Source organism: Panthera uncia, chromosome B1, assembly GCF_023721935.1.
Source record: "Panthera uncia isolate 11264 chromosome B1, Puncia_PCG_1.0, whole genome shotgun sequence".
Classification (NCBI taxonomy): Eukaryota; Metazoa; Chordata; class Mammalia; order Carnivora; family Felidae; genus Panthera; species Panthera uncia.
Genome location: NC_064811.1, coordinates 137,325,417 through 137,342,087, shown reverse-complemented (window position 1 = coordinate 137,342,087; position 16,671 = coordinate 137,325,417). Strand labels below are relative to the sequence as shown.

Below are 16,671 nucleotides of genomic sequence, written 5' to 3'. Positions count from 1 at the left end.
ACAAAAATTGAACTTATACTCTGATTCACCTGTAGTTTGCAATTCCTTCTATTATTCATGAAAAGGTTGCCTCAAGGCAGGATATGAATGTATAAGGCACAGAAATATGTACAATATAGCTTGTTCAATTTTAAAAGATTTTCGTATTTTTCAATATATTAGTATAAAAAAGAAATATTCAACAGGGAAAAACTGAAATAAAACCCTATCAACAAAATGTTAATCTATTAAACAGTCTATTCAAACTAAATATCCCTTAACTAAAAAGTAATTAATCTCTAACCTTTGGAGGTTCTCCAAATTTATTTGTAAAGCATCTGATGATTCATAGACTAGTACACAATGTAAACAAAAAAACAAATCTGGGGGTGGAGGAAAGAGTTTAAGGTGTATTTGCTACAGAAGATTAACAGTTATGTTTTAACTTTGAAAGATACAGCAAAATAGTATTTCTTTTCATAAGCATAACTAAGGCACTGTTTTGAATAACTATGCTTATTTTTTTGTGTGTGTTTGTTTTTTTGAGAGAGAGAAGCAGAGAGAAAGGGAGACAGAGGATCCAAAGCAGAATCTGTGCTGACAGCAGAGAGCCTGATGCCGGGCTCAATCCCACAAACCATGAGATCATGATCTGACTGAAGTCAGACATTTAACCAACTGAGCCACCCACGGAGCCTCTAACTATGCTTACTTTGAAGTTTCTGGCACCACAAAAATATGCCAGTCATAAAATTAGTTATCAAAAGTGTCTCCTTCCTACAATCTTTGGTGATTACTTAAGAAAATTCATTCTAAATTAATCTTTGGATTCATAATTGAGTAACAGAAGAAAACACATAGTTTATTCAAACACAGAAACAGAAAGAAGTATTTCAGGGGCAATAAGCTTCAAATATTCCTGTTAAAATCATAAATAACAAAAAGGACGGGGCACCTGGGTGGCTCAGTCGATTAAGCGTCTGACTCTTGATTTCAGCACAGGTCATGATCTCACAGTCATGAGACTGAGCCCTGTGTGGAGCCTGCTTGAGATTCTCTCCCTCTCTCTTCCTCTGCCCCTAACCCGCTTGCGCAGGTGTGCACTCTCTCTTTCAAAAAATAAAGAAAAATATATAAAAAGGAACTTTTCCTAAAAGACCATCAAAGTCATCATAGAATTCAAGCTAACTAGAGGCAGAAAATGCCATTTAGATTACTCAGTGTAACTAGACACCTATATCAAAATAAATTATAGAATATGATATACTAAGTCCTTCGATACCAGTGACAAGATGAAAATGAGAAGACTTAACTAAGAAAAGCTGCTTTGTTGATTAGTAAATCTACCATGAAGAAATTCAGTGCACTTTCCTTGCTTTACAGATAAACATGACCCCAATGACGGACAACTGGTTATGGCTTCCAGTAGGAACTTAAGTGATTCTGCACATAATCCTTTCTAAACCCACCCAATTCCCAAGGACCATTTCGAATTCAAGTTTACTTTCTCCTTGAAACGACCCAAGAATAATCATTTGGACCTTAGAACGTTTCTCTTTTGGTAGCATTTGCCACATAGCAGCACCTAGTATCATACTGCACTTACCAGTCATTTAACATTTATAAAATCATTTATATTTGTGTTTTATCTTCTCAACAGTGGCTTCTTAAAGACTGTAAATGCATCCTATCAGTTTGAAAATAATACTTTGAAAGTAAAAGAAAAAAAAGAAAAGTAGGATGTTGCCCCAAGTAAACATATGCTGAGCACCCAATGTACATTAAACTACTGTGAATTAAAAACATGAAAAATAGTCCTTAAAAGTGTGAATTATCTCATATAAAAATAATTTTTAATAGCCCCCAAACAATACTTTCCTTAACATTAAGAATATCTTAATAATTCTCTAACACAGACTTCAATTTCTTTCATGCAAAATTCTATCATCAAGCTCAACTTCTTTTATGTTATCATAGAATCCAAGCTCAACTAGAGACAGAAATGCCATTTAGACTGTTCAGTGTAACTAGAAACCTAGAAAAATGATCATTCCACCAAACACACTTAGGGTACATAAAGGCATACAAATACTTAAAACAAAAAGTATAAGACTAAAGCCATACCTACCACCACTCACAAACATCTAGTCAGAATTAACCTTTTCTCCCACATTCCCTGCTACTACTCTTTACACTTCTACCTTGTACTAGATTAATTTTTTAAAAAATCCCTGAGCATATATTACCATGTACTAGGATAGGAACTAAGGTTCCAGGATCAAAAACAGACACAACTTGCCCTCATGGAGCTTACAATCTAGCTATCTCATGAATAACTATATACTTCAGTTAAGTCCAAAAAATGGTCAGGAAGTAGGAGATCCTGAGTGAAACCATATAAAAAGTGGACCTAATTTTTGAACATCAGGAAAAGCCTCCCTGAAGAAGTAACTTGAGACCTTTTTTTTTTTTTTTTTTTTTTTTTTTTAAAGCTGACACAAGTTGCTTGTATAAAGAATAGTTTGGAATGAGGTAAAGGAGTAAGACTACCACTGGTAGTGTTGTGGTCATTAAGAAGAGCTGACAGTCGAGTAGCCTAAGCATGGTGACAGTGAGGGTATGAAAAAAAAAACACAAGGTTTGAAGAAATGTATCTTGAGGCACAATGATACAGGACTCGAATATGGAGGGCGAGGGAAAAGGAAGAGTTAAGTATGCCTTCCCAGGTTTGCAACATAAGCAACAACATGGTCAGAATTACCATTTACCGTTAAGATAGGAATGGAACGTGGAGACAAGGGGCATCAAGAATTCACTGTTAATTAGTTCAAGAGGCCCAGGAGACAGCTGAGTACAGGAGAGATAAATACAAGTCTGGCACTTAGGAAAAAAAGATCTCGGCTAAAGATATAAATTTGGAATGACTTGGGGATATAGGTGGCACTTTAAGCCACTGGAGATAGTTAAGATTCCCTCAGTAAAAGAGTAAGAGGAGAAAACAGCCTAGATCTAAGCTCAGATGAAATACATGTATTTGATGAGAACCTACAAGGTAATGGACATTTACAAAATCATTAAGAAAAAGATCAACAACACAAATAAAAACAGGAAAAAGAACACAAACAAGTCACAGAAAGATAAATACAAATGTTATTAAAGTTTTGAAAGGATATGTGGTCTACCTTAAAAGAAATGTAAATTAAAACTTTAATGAAATAGCATTTTTAACGTATAAGACTGGATGTTTTAAATTTCTTAGCACTGCATTAGTGAGGATGTGGGTGAGTTAGTGGTCTCATAAATAAGCAGTCTCATAAATAAGTAAGTATTCTCCCCCTGGAGTGCAACTTGATAGTTCTTATCATTATTAAAAATTGCACGTGTCTTTTGACCAAGACATTGTATTTCTATTAATTTAGTCTAGAGGTACATATCTACACATGTAGCAAAAACAAGAATAATCAATTCAGCAGTGTTTGTAGTAGGAAAAGAAAGAATGGAAACGGGTTAAGTGTCCATCAGAGACCTGGTTAAGAAAATTAGATAAAAGCAAACAATGGGTTATCAGCTATAAAAAGCAAGAGGGAGAACTATATGTACTTACACAGGTCTCCAAAAGTTGAGTAAGACAAAACAAGCAAGGGGTGTAAGACTGTGTCTAATATAGTATTCATATAAGAAGGAGGAGTAGAGACATATACATATGCTGGTGCATGTATATAAAATGTCTGAATGGGTATCTAAGAAAATGGTAACAGGCATTCCGCAAGTGAACTGAGGCATTAGATAACAGAGTTGCAAGAAGACTTGCTTTTTGCAGGAGGAAGAATAATGATCTCCCTCCCAAAGATGTTAATGCCCTCATCCACAGACTTGCAAATAATTTACCATATATGACAAAAGGGACTTTGAAAATGTGATCAAAGATCTTGAGAGAGGGAATTTATCCCTGATTCCCTATAAACAAGGGCCCTTCTAGGAAGGAGGAAGAATCATTATCAAGAGAAGGGGTTGTGGCCTTTCTTGGAGAAGCAGGTTAAGTTGTGACACTGATGGCTTTCAAGATGAAGGAAGGAGCCAAGAACCAAGGAATGTAGGTGACCTCTAAAAACTGGAAAAAGCAAGGAAACAGATTCTTCACTACAGCCTCTTGAAGAAAGTCCTATCAACACCTTGATTTTAGCAGAAAAATAAGACTCACTTTTGGACTTCTGATTCCAGAAATTTAACAATAAATGAATCTGCATTGTTTTAAGCCATTAAATTTGTATTAATTTTTCACAGCAGTAATAAAAACTTAATACACTTTTCAAGGACAACAATTTTTTTTTAAGTTTATTTACTTTGAGAGAAGGGGGGAGAGAGATTCCCAAGCAGGTTCCACACGTCAGCACAGAGCCTGACATGGGGCTTGAACTCACAAACCGTTAGATCACGACCTGAGCAGAAATTAAGAGTCAGATGCTTAACTGACTCAGTCACCCTGGAGCCCCACTGCTGTCTGATTTTTTTAAACCATGCATATGTAATACTGTTCCAAAAAGAAACAGGTTCATTAACATTTTTTGTTACTTTTACTAATTTTCAGGAGCAAGTTTTCACTAGCAAGTAATCTCTTTAAGATTTAGGCATATAAACAGACACATACACCAATGGAACAGAACTGAGAGTACAGAAATATACTTATGCATATATGGCCAAGAGTACTCAAGGGCAAAAAGACAGTCTCCAACAAATGGTGTTGTGAAAACTGTATATTCACATGCAAAAGAAAGAAATGGAACCCCTACATTACACTACTCAAAAATATTAACTCAAAATAGATTACATTTTTTTAAATTTATTTTTTGGGAGAGTGCAAGTGGGGGATGGGCAAAGAGAGGGGGACAGAGGATCTGAAGCGGGCTCTTCACTGACAGGCTGACAGCAGCAAGCATGATGCGGGGCTCAAAAAACTCATGAAACAAGAGATCAAAGTCAGATGCTCAACTGACTGAGCCATCCAGGTGCCCCAAAATGGATTAAACATTTAAATGTAACGCCTGAAACCATGTAACTCCTACAAGGAAACACAGGGGGAAAGCTCCTTGACAGTGAACTTGGCAATATTTTTTGTGTCTGACATGAAAGCTCAATCAATAAAAGCAAAAATAAACAAAAGGGACTACATCAAACTAAAAGGCACAGAAACAGAAATGATCAACAAAATTAAAAGGAAACCTACAGTATGGGAGAAAATATTTGTAAACTGTATCTGATAAGAAGTTAATATCCAAAATATATATGAAACTCATACAGGGGCACCTGGGTGACTCAGTCCATTAAGGGCCCAACTCTTGATTTCGCCTCATGTCATGATCTCACAGTTCACAGGATCGAGCCCATCATCAGGCTCTGCACTGACAGCATGGAGCTTGCTTGGGATTCTCTCTCTCCCTCTCTCTCTCTCTGCCCCTTCCTGGTGTACACACACTCTCTCTCCGTCTCTCTCAAAATAAGTAAGTAAACTTTAAAAGAAAAAATAAGTAAATTCATATAATTCAGTAGGAAAAAGAAAACCCCACAATCAGATTTAAAAATGGGCAAAGGATGTTTTTCCAAAAATACACAAATGGCCAACAGGGACTTGAAAAGGTGCTCAACGTCACTAATCATCAGGGAAATGGACATCAAAACCCCAATAAAATATCATTCCACATGTGTTAGAATGGTTGTTATCAAAAAGACAAGGGGGTTCCGGAAGATGGCGGCGTAGGAGGACGCGGGGCTCACAGCACGTCCAGCCGATCACTTAGATTCCACCTACACCTGCCTAAAGAACCCAGAAAACCGCCAGAGGATTAGCAGAAGGGAGTCTCCAGAGTCAAGCGCAGACTAGACGCCCACGGAAGAGGGTAGGAAGGGCGGCGAGGCGGTGCGCGCTCCACGGACTGGCGGGAGGGAGCCGGGGCGGAGGGGCGGCTCGCCGGCCAAGCAGAGCCCCCGAGTCTGGCCGGCAAAAGCGGAGGGGCCGGACGGACTGTGTTCCGACAGCAAGCGCGACTTAGCGTCTGGGAGGTCATAAGTTAACAGCTCTGCTCGGAAAGCGGGAAGGCTGGAGGACAAAGGGAGGGAGAGCTGCTGAGCCCCCGGACGGCAGAGCTCAGCTTGGCGGGGAACAAAGGCGCCAGCGCCATCTCCCCCGCCCATCCCCCAGCCAAAATCCCAAAGGGAACCAGTTCCTGCCAGGGAACTTGCTCGCTCCGCGCAAACACCCAACTCTGTGCTTCTGCGGAGCCAAACCTCCGGCAGCGGATCTGACTCCCTCCCGCTGCCACAGGGCTCCTCCTGGAGTGGATCACCTAAGGAGAAGCGAGCTAAGCCTGCCCCTCCACCCCCCGTGCACCTTGCCTACCCACCCCAGCTAATACGCCAGATCCCCAGCAACACAAGCCTGGCGGTGTGCAAGTAGCCCAGACGGGACACGCCACCCCACAGTGAATCCCGCCCCTAGGAGAGGGGAAGAGAAGGCACACACCAGTCTGACTGTGGCCCCAGCAGTGGGCTGGGGGCAGACATCGGGTCGGACTGCGGCCCCGCCCACTAACTCCAGTTATACACCACAGCACAGGGGAAGTGCACTGCAGGTCCTCACCACGCAAGGGACTCTCCAAAATGACCAAACGGAAGAATTCCCCTCAGAAGAATCTCCAGGAAATAACAACAGCTAATGAACTGATCAAAAAGGATTTAAATAATATAACAGAAAGTGAATTTAGAATAATAGTCATAAAATTAATCGCTGGGCTTGAAAACAGTATACAGGACAGCAGAGAATCTCTTGCCACAAAGATCGAGGGACTAAGGAACAGTCACGAGGAGTTGAAAAACGCTTTAAACGAAATGCAAAACAAAATGGAATCCACGATGGCTCGGCTTGAAGAGGCAGAGGAGAGAATAGGTGAACTAGAAGATAAAGTTATGGAGAAAGAGGAAGCTGAAAGAAAGAGAGATAAAAAAATCCAGGAGTATGAGGGGAAAATTAGAGAACTAAGTGATACACTAAAAAAAAATAATATACGCATAATTGGTATCCCAGAGGAGGAAGAGAGAGGGAAAGGTGCTGAAGGGGTACTTGAACAAATTATAGCTGAGAACTTCCCTGAACTGGGGAAGGAAAAAGGCATTGAAATCCAAGAGGCACAGAGAACTCCCTTCAGACGTAACTTGAATCGATCTTCTGCACGACATATCATAGTGAAACTGGCAAAATACAAGGATAAAGAGAGAATTCTGAAAGCAGCAAGGGATAAACGTGCCCTCACTTATAAAGGGAGACCTATAAGACTCGTGACTGATCTCTCCTTTGAAACTTGGCAGGCCAGAAAGGCTTGGCACGATATCTACAGTGTGCTAAACAGAAAAAATATGCAGCCGAGAATCCTTTATCCAGCAAGTCTGTCATTTAGAATAGAAGGAGAGATAAAGGTCTTCCCAAACAAACAAAAACTGAAGGAATTTGTCACCACGGAACCAGCCCTACAAGAGATCCTAAGGGGGATCCTGTGAGACAAAGTACCAGAGACATCACTACAAGCATAAAACATACAGACATCACAATGACTCTAAACCCATATCTTTCTATAATAACACTGAATGTAAATGGATTAAATGCGCCAACTAAAAGACATAGGGTATCAGAATGGATAAAAAAACAAGACCCATCTATTTGCTGTCTACAAGAGACTCATTTTAGATCTGAGGACACCTTTAGATTGAGAGTGAGGGGATGGAGAACTATTTATCATGCTCCTGGAAGCCAAAAGAAAGCTGGAGTAGCCATACTTATATCAGACAAACTAGACTTTAAATTAAAGGCTGTAACAAGAGATGAAGAAGGGCATTATATAATAATCACAGGGTCTATTCACCAGGAAGAGCTAACTATTATAAATGTCTATGCGCCAAATACCCGAGCCCCCAGATATATAAAACAATTACTCATAAACATAAGCAACCTTATTGATAAGAATGTGGTCATTGCAGGGGACTTTAACACCCCACTTACAGAAATGGATAGATCATCTAGACACACAGTCAATAAAGAAACAAGGGCCCTGAATGATACATTGGATCAGATGGACTTGACAGATATATTTAGAACTCTGCATCCCAAAGCAACAGAATATACTTTCTTCTCGAGTGCACATGGAACATTCTCCAAGATAGATCATATACTGGGTCACAAAACAGCCCTTCATAAGTTTACAAGAATTGAAATTATACCATGCATACTTTCAGACCACAATGCTATGAAGCTTGAAATCAACCACAGGAAAAAGTCTGGAAAACCTCCAAAAGCATGGAGGTTAAAGAACACCCTACTAACGAATGAGTGGGTCAACCAGGCAATTAGAGAAGAAATTAAAATATATATGGAAACAAACGAAAATGAAAATACAACAATCCAAACGCTTTGGGATGCAGCGAAGGCAGTCCTGAGAGGAAAATACATTGCAATCCAGGCCTATCTCAAGAAACAAGAAAAATCCCAAATACAAAATCTAACAGCACACCTAAAGGAAATAGAAGCAGAACAGCAAAGGCAGCCTAAACCCAGCAGAAGAAGAGAAATAATAAAGATCAGAGCAGAAATAAACAATATAGAATCTAAAAAAACTGTAGAGCAGATCAACGAAACCAAGAGTTGGTTTTTTGAAAAAATAAACAAAATTGACAAACCTCTAGCCAGGCTTCTCAAAAAGAAAAGGGAGATGACCCAAATAGATAAAATCATGAATGAAAATGGAATGATTACAACCAATCCCTCAGAGATACAAACAATTATCAGGGAATACTATGAAAAATTATATGCCAGCAAATTGGACAACCTGGAAGAAATGGACAAATTTCTAAACACCCACACTCTTCCAAAACTCAATCAGGAGGAAATAGAAAGCTTGAACAGACCCATAACCAGCGAAGAAATTGAATCGGTTATCAAAAATCTCCCAACAAATAAGAGTCCAGGACCAGATGGCTTCCCAGGGGAGTTCTACCAGACATTTAAAGCAGAGATAATACCTATCCTTCTCAAGCTATTCCAAGAAATAGAAAGGGAAGGAAAACTTCCAGACTCATTCTATGAAGCCAGTATTACTTTGATTCCTAAACCAGACAGAGACCCAGTAAAAAAAGAGAACTACAGGCCAATATCCCTGATGAATATGGATGCAAAAATTCTTAATAAGATACCAGCAAATCGAATTCAACAGCATATAAAAAGAATTATTCACCATGATCAAGTGGGATTCATTCCTGGGATGCAGGGCTGGTTCAACATTCGCAAATCAATCAACGTGATACATCACATTAACAAAAAAAAAGAGAAGAACCATATGATCCTGTCAATCGATGCAGAAAAGGCCTTTGACAAAATCCAGCACCCTTTCTTAATAAAAACCCTTGAGAAAGTCGGGATAGAAGGAACATACTTAAAGATCATAAAGGCCATTTATGAAAAGCCCACAGCTAACATCATCCTCAACGGGGAAAAACTGAGAGCTTTTTCCCTGAGATCAGGAACACGACAGGGATGCCCACTGTCACCGCTGTTGTTTAATATAGTGCTGGAAGTTCTAGCATCAGCAATCAGACAACAAAAGGAAATCAAAGGCATCAAAATTGGCAAAGATGAAGTCAAGCTTTCGCTTTTTACAGATGTCATGATATTATACATGGAAAAATCTGATAGACTCCACCAAAAGTCTGCTAGAACTGATACATGAATTCAGCAAAGTTGCAGGATACAAAATCAATGTGCAGAAATCAGTTGCATTCTTATACACTAACAATGAAGCAACAGAAAGACAAATGAAGAAACTGATCCCATTCACAATTGCACCAAGAAGCATAAAATATCTAGGAATAAATCTAACCAAAGATGTAAAAGATCTGTATGCTGAAAACTATAGAAAGCTTATGCAGGTAATTGAAGAAGATATAAAGAAATGGAAAGACATTCCCTGCTCATGGATTGGAAGAATAAATATTGTCAAAATGTCAATACTACCCAAAGCTATCTACACATTCAATGCAATCCCAATCAAAATTGCACCAGCATTCTTCTCGAAACTAGAACAAGCAATCCTAAAATTCATATGGAACCACAAAAGGCCCCGAATAGCCAAAGTAATTTTGAAGAAGAAGACCAAAGCAGGAGGCATCACAATCCCAGACTTTAGCCTCTACTACAAAGCTGTCATCATCAAGACAGCATGGTATTGGCATAAAAACAAACACATAGACCAATGGAATAGAATAGAAACCCCAGAACTAGACCCACAAACGTATGGCCAACTCATCTTTGACAAAGCAGGAAAGAACATCCAATGGAAAAAAGACAGTCTCTTTAACAAATGGTGCTGGGAGAACTGGACAGCAACATGCAGAAGGTTGAAACTAGACCACTTTCTCACACCATTCACAAAAATAAACTCAAAATGGATAAAGGACCTGAATGTGAGACAGGAAACCATCAAAACCTTAGAGGAGAAAGCAGGAAAAGACCTCTCTGACCTCAGCCGTAGCAATCTCTTACTCGGCACATCCCCAAAGGCAAGGGAATTAAAAGCAAAAGTGAATTACTGGGACCTTATGAAGATAAAAAGCTTCTGCACAGCAAAGGAAACAACCAACAAAACTAAAAGGCAACCAACGGAATGGGAAAAGATATTTGCAAATGACACATCGGACAAAGGGCTAGTATCCAAAATGTATAAAGAGCTCATCAAACTCCACACCCGAAAAACAAATAACCCAGTGAAGAAATGGGCAGAAAACATGAATAGACACTTCTCTAAAGAAGACATCAGGATGGCCAACAGGCACATGAAAAGATGTTCAACGTCGCTCCTTATCAGGGAAATACAAATCAAAACCACACTCAGATACCACCTCACGCCAGTCAGAGTGGCCAAAATGAAGAAATCAGGAGACTATAGATGCTGGAGAGGATGTGGAGAAACAGGAACCCTCTTGCACTGTTGGTGGGAATGCAAATTGGTGCAGCCGCTCTGGAAAGCAGTGTGGAGGTTCCTCAGAAAATTAAAAATAGACCTACCCTATGACCCAGCAATAGCACTGCTAGGAATTTATCCAAGGGATACAGGAGTACTGATGCATAGGGGCACCTGTACCCCAATGTTTATAGCGGCACTCTCAACAATAGCCAAATTATGGAAAGAGCCTAAATGTCCATCAACTGATGAATGGATAAAGAAATTGTGGTTTATATACACAATGGAATACTACGTGGCAATGAGAAAAAATGAAATATGGCCTTTTGTAGCAACATGGATGGAACTGGAGAGTGTGATGCTAAGTGAAATAAGCCATACAGAGAAAGACAGATACCATATGGTTTCACTCTTATGTGGATCCTGAGAAACATAACAGAAACCCATGGGGGAGGGGAAGGAAAAAAAAAAAAAAAAAGAGGTTAGAGTGGGAGAGAGCCAAAGCATAAGAGACTGTTAAAAACTGAGAACAAACTGAGGGTTGATGGGGGGTGGGAGGGAGGGCAGGGTGGGAGGGAGGGCAGGGTGGGTGATGGGTATTGAGGAGGGCACCTTTTGGGATGAGCACTGGGTGTTGTATGGAAACCAATTTGACAGTAAATTTCATATATTAAAAAATAAAAAAATAAAAAAAAGACAAGAGATAATAAGTGGTGGAAAAGATGTGGAGAAAAGGGAAAACTTGCACACTGTTGGTAGGAATGAAAACGGATACAGCCACTATAGAAAATAGCAGAGAGGCTCCTCAAAAACTTAAAAATACAACTACCGTATGATCCAGCAATCCTACTTTTGGGTATATATCCAAGGAAATTAAATCACTATTTTGAAGAGGTATCTGCACCTCTATTGACTGCAGCCTTATTTATCATAGCCAAGCCACTGGAACAACCTAAGTCTGTCAGCAAATGAATGAATAAAATGTGATGTGTGTGTGTCTGTATGTATACATATATGTACATACACATATATACACATATGTGTATGTATACATACATATGTATGTACATATGTATGTATATATACATATACATATACAATGGAATTATCAATCAGCCATAAAAAGGAAATCCTGCCATTTGTGACAATATCCTGCCATTTGTGAAACTTCAAAGCACTATCCTGACAGCTAAGTCAGGGAGAAAAAGACAAATACTGTATGATCTTACATATATGTGGAATCCAAAAAAAACAAACCTCATAGAAACAGAAAGTACACTGGTGGTTGCCAGGGGCTGAGGTTGGGGGAAATGTATGAAGGTGGTCAATAGGTATAAACTTCCAGTTACAAGATGAGTAAGTTCTTGAGATCAAACATACAGCATGGTTACTATCGCTAACAATACTGTATTGCGCACTTGAAACTTGCTTAAAGAGTAAATCTTCAAAGTTGTAGCTATGTGATATGTTAACTAAATTTATTGTGGTAGTTATTTCACAATATATATCAAATCATAACACTGTACGTCTTAAACTTATACAATGTTATAAATCAATTATATCTCAATGCACCTGGAAAAAAAAAAGTTACCAAGATTTAGTAAGCTGATTTGTTGCTACAGCTTACATTTATAGGTGAGTCCAAAAGTACACAATTCGTGTCGTTAAGGAATATGTATGTAGTCACTAACAGTTAAGGCCCACAGTAATATGTAAAGATAAATCAGGGAGGATAACAGCATACTTTTAAATGTTTTATAATCTAGCTAGGGAGAAAAACAAGCACACTTTTAAACTTTATAACAGGTTTATATAAAAAGGAATATACCTATGAGTGTCTTCTGTATAGTATACACCAAACTAGTAACTTTTAGTATGCTAAAACTTTTTTAAAACGCAGAATTAAGAAGTGTTGTATGGGGCGCCTGGGTGGCTCAGTCGGTTAAGCGGCCAACTTCGGCTCAGGTCATGATCTCGCGGTCCGTGAGTTCGAGCCCCACGTTGGGCTCTGTGCTGACAGCTCAGAGCCTGGAGCCTGTTTCAGATTCTGTGTCTCCCTCTCTCTGTGACCCTCCCCCGTTCATGCTCTGTCTCTCTCTGTCTCAAAAAAATAAATAAACGTTAAAAAAAAAAAAAAAAGAAGTGTTGTGTGGGATCAATTAGTTGAAAAAGACTGTTTATGTTAGTTGAACTAAGTTTTGACATAAGAAAAAGATACGAATTTGTAAAGCTCCAGGACAGGTTCAAAATAAGAAAAAAATGAACAAAGTAACAAAAGTGGACTACAAGCTCTACTGCTATCATTTACTACTATTACTAAAGTTAATTATAACAACTACATTTACTAAGTGCCAGACATTGGGCTAAGTGGCTTACATTTAATTTTCACAACAACTCTTATGAAGTAGTTACTATGATTATTCCAATTTAATAGATGGGGCAACTGAGACTTAGAAGGGTTAAGTAATTTCGCCAAGATCAAAATTCAGCAAAGACAAGGGCCAAACTCAGTCGTCTGGTACTCCATAACCCACATTCCAAGCTGTACTGAAAGAAGTTTAGAGTAACTGATATAAAAAGATGGAGGGGCGCCTAGTTGGCTCAGTTGGTTAAGCGACCACCTTGGGTTCAGGTCATGATCTCACGGTTCACGGGTTCCAGCCGTGAACCTTTTCCCTTTAAAGAGGGAAAACCTCCAATGCCAAGCTGACTTTAAACTCAAGAAAGGACACAGCACAGCCACTGGTGATATATCAGAAAAATGAAAAGGCAGGGAATATGCCCATGAAAGCAGATTTATATGCCATTCTTTTGATTCATATGACAAGGCAATATCCTCCTGATACAGCCTGATAAAACTGAAATTCTCAGAGTCAAGGACAACTATACTCAAATGCCAACCAACCCCCAATCACTCACACACCATCATATCATCAGTGCTTTAACATTCCACTCTGAAATGGAAAGGCTATGAAAGAAAATTATAAAGAGTTGGTGCACAGAGGCGAAAAGACTAAATTTATGCAAATACAAACGTGTATAATCTAAAGCAAATAAACCATACAGATGTGAAAGACAAAAATGACATGCATACAATGAAAAAAAGAACATAGGACAAGACATTGTGGCCAGAGTATCCTAACTTTTCATCAGATTATAAACTTTTTTATGCTGTTGTTTTTATTAAAAACTGGTCAAAAAGGCATATTTATAAAGCATTTTCCTATTCAAGAATTACTCTACTGAACAGAAGTTAAAAAAGAAAAGGCAAGAAGAAACAACAGTTTTGGAATACAACGAACGTTAAGTGGGAACTATAAACAAAAGGGAATTATAAATACAAAATTTAAATACCGTTTACCCGAGGGGCTCCTGAAGGTTGGTTACAGGTTCAAGTAAAAGAAACATACAGGCTTTCAGAAGTTTTATTTCTTAAACTAGATAATGAATAAACCAGAGTTTCTTATATTGCTAATCTTTATACTTTACTATGTTAATGTGAACATTTTTTTGCATCTACTCAATTTTTAGTAAAAACAACAGAACAGTTCGAGATTCCTGGTGGGACGGGGGAGGGGGTACGGGTGCAGGGGGGCACGGGGCGGGGGATGGAAACAGGATTTGCGGAGCAAGGACGTCACTCAAGGGCGCGAATGGACGGCAAGAAGAGGAGATTGAGCCTAACTAAATAGTCTAGACCAGCAAGAGGTGGCACAAGTGTGTGGAGGCAACACTTTCTCAAGTTTTGCTTACCTTCCCCCCCCCATCCATGCTCCCGCCCCCCACATTTTGGCAAGAAAATGTGTAAACGTGAGTCTTTTCCCTTTCCTCGAGGGAGCAGGGCGCTCTATGAACACTTCGGAACCCAGAAGTTAAACTTTAAAGCCCAGACCCTGGGCCGGGCACCTGCCTCGGGGCTGCCCAGCCCAGCACCCCCTACCCGGGTGTACAGGGTAATAAAACCACTTAGCCACTTCCCCTCTCCCGGCTTTCCAAGACTGCCCCCTTCCCTCCCGCCTGCCTGACGGGAGTCTTCCAGAGAGCCAAGCGGGTTCAGGGGAGCGGGAGGGGGCCCACCATGGTGACGTCCTCACGGCCCCGGAGAACCTCCGCAGCCCAGACCCGGGAAACCTCACCAACAGTCGCAGCAGCTCAGAGAAAAACTCCAGCTTAAACACACGTGGTAGCCGGAGAAGACTGGGGCGGAACCGACCGGAAAGGGAGGGGTAAGTACGGTTCTCTAAAACTTCCCCGGGAACCAACACCAAGTCTTTTTATCCCGTGTTGGACTTCTCAGCCCCGGACCCGCCGACAGCCGGCCCGAGTGTTTGCGAGGAGCAGTGGGAGGGAGTTTGGGGCGGGCGGGGAAACCTGGTCCGGCGCCCAGTGTGAGGCCTGACATTTGAGCTGGGCTCGCCAATGCTGGAAGCTGCTGGCCAGCGGCGTCCCAGGCCCTGGATCTCGGACATCATCTGCCCTGATGTACACCCCCACCCCCCACCCCCCACCCCCCCACCCCCGCCACCACCTAAACAGCCCCGTCGAAAGAGTCTCTTCTCTTGGAGGTTCCTCACTGAGGAACTCAGCCACTGAGGTTGGCTGCCTCCCGATTAAACTGTTAGGAGATGGCACGCGTCCTAGTGTGGCAAAAGGCCCTCTCCCCACCTAAGTTACCTTGAGCAAGCCTTTTCCCCCACTGAGTCTTTGTTCACCCATTAAGGGACCTTTCCACATATCCAAGGCTCCTTCCAACCTAGTTTTTCTGTTTTCTTCTCACAATGTGTAAGGGTCTTTCTTTTACGTGTATTTTGTCAGGACTCCACAGATTGTAGACATTCAACAAATACTTGTCTACTGTGTGCCAGGCTTTAGGAATACTTCCCGTCAATATTCCTGCTCTCACTCAGCTCGTATTTCCGTGCAATGTGTTAGTAAATTAGCTAATTATTCATTCATCAATATATACAATTATTATTATCTCAAATGGTATAATTACCCTGAAGAAAATGAAGATGGTGGGGTAGCAGGAGAGCTGTTTTACACGTGATGGTCTCTGAAATCCTCTTTTGAAAATGGGAGTTGAGCAGAGACTGATACTAAAGAAAAATAATTATTCAAGAGGCTTGGGGATACAGCTTGGTCAAATGGGAATTTATAGCCAAGGAGCAGGGTGAGAGGGTTAGTGGATGGAGAATTAGTAAGAGGAAACATCAGGGGTAAGGGGGCATTCTGGCTAAACCAACCTTCCAAGATTATTGTGTAGTGACTGCAGGGTGATCAGACATCACCTGGAAGATGGTGGAGGATCAGGAGCCTGATTAGATCTAGATATCAAGGTTAATCAGATATGGAGGACTGGGGATTCTGGCTAGACTGACTTTCTTGCTAAAATTGGACAATGCAGAGAGCAGGAAATCTAAAATTCCAAGCCTAGATGAAAAAGAGTTTGAAGAGCCTGAGTAGACTTTGGTCAAGGAGAGAATCTTGTAACTTGAATGAAAAGAGAAGACTAAGCGTGGGAAGAAGCCACAGGCAAGGTGAAGTTGGGTGTGCCTAGATACATGTGTGTAGATGTATGTATTTGATCAACAAATATATCCATTTAAAAATATATAGATTAAATTATAAGCAAGAATTTGTAACCAGAGGATCTATGAATCTAGCGACAAGGCATTTTCATATGGCTCTTAAGTGC

The 16,671-nt window shown here is 40.3% G+C and overlaps 1 protein-coding gene across 1 annotated transcript in view; it reads right to left on the bottom strand.

Annotated features, from left to right (window-relative positions):
• The window catches only part of TMA16 (translation machinery associated 16 homolog), a 34,651-nt gene extending 19,334 nt beyond the window's left edge, over positions 1-15,317 (bottom strand). Inside the window, exon 1 of the mRNA XM_049631279.1 lies at positions 15,054-15,317. Within this exon, the coding sequence (XP_049487236.1) occupies positions 15,054-15,056 (3 nt within the window). The 5' untranslated portion in view covers positions 15,057-15,317. The remainder of the gene's footprint in view (positions 1-15,053) is intronic.
• Between the last annotated feature and the right edge of the window lie 1,354 nt (positions 15,318-16,671).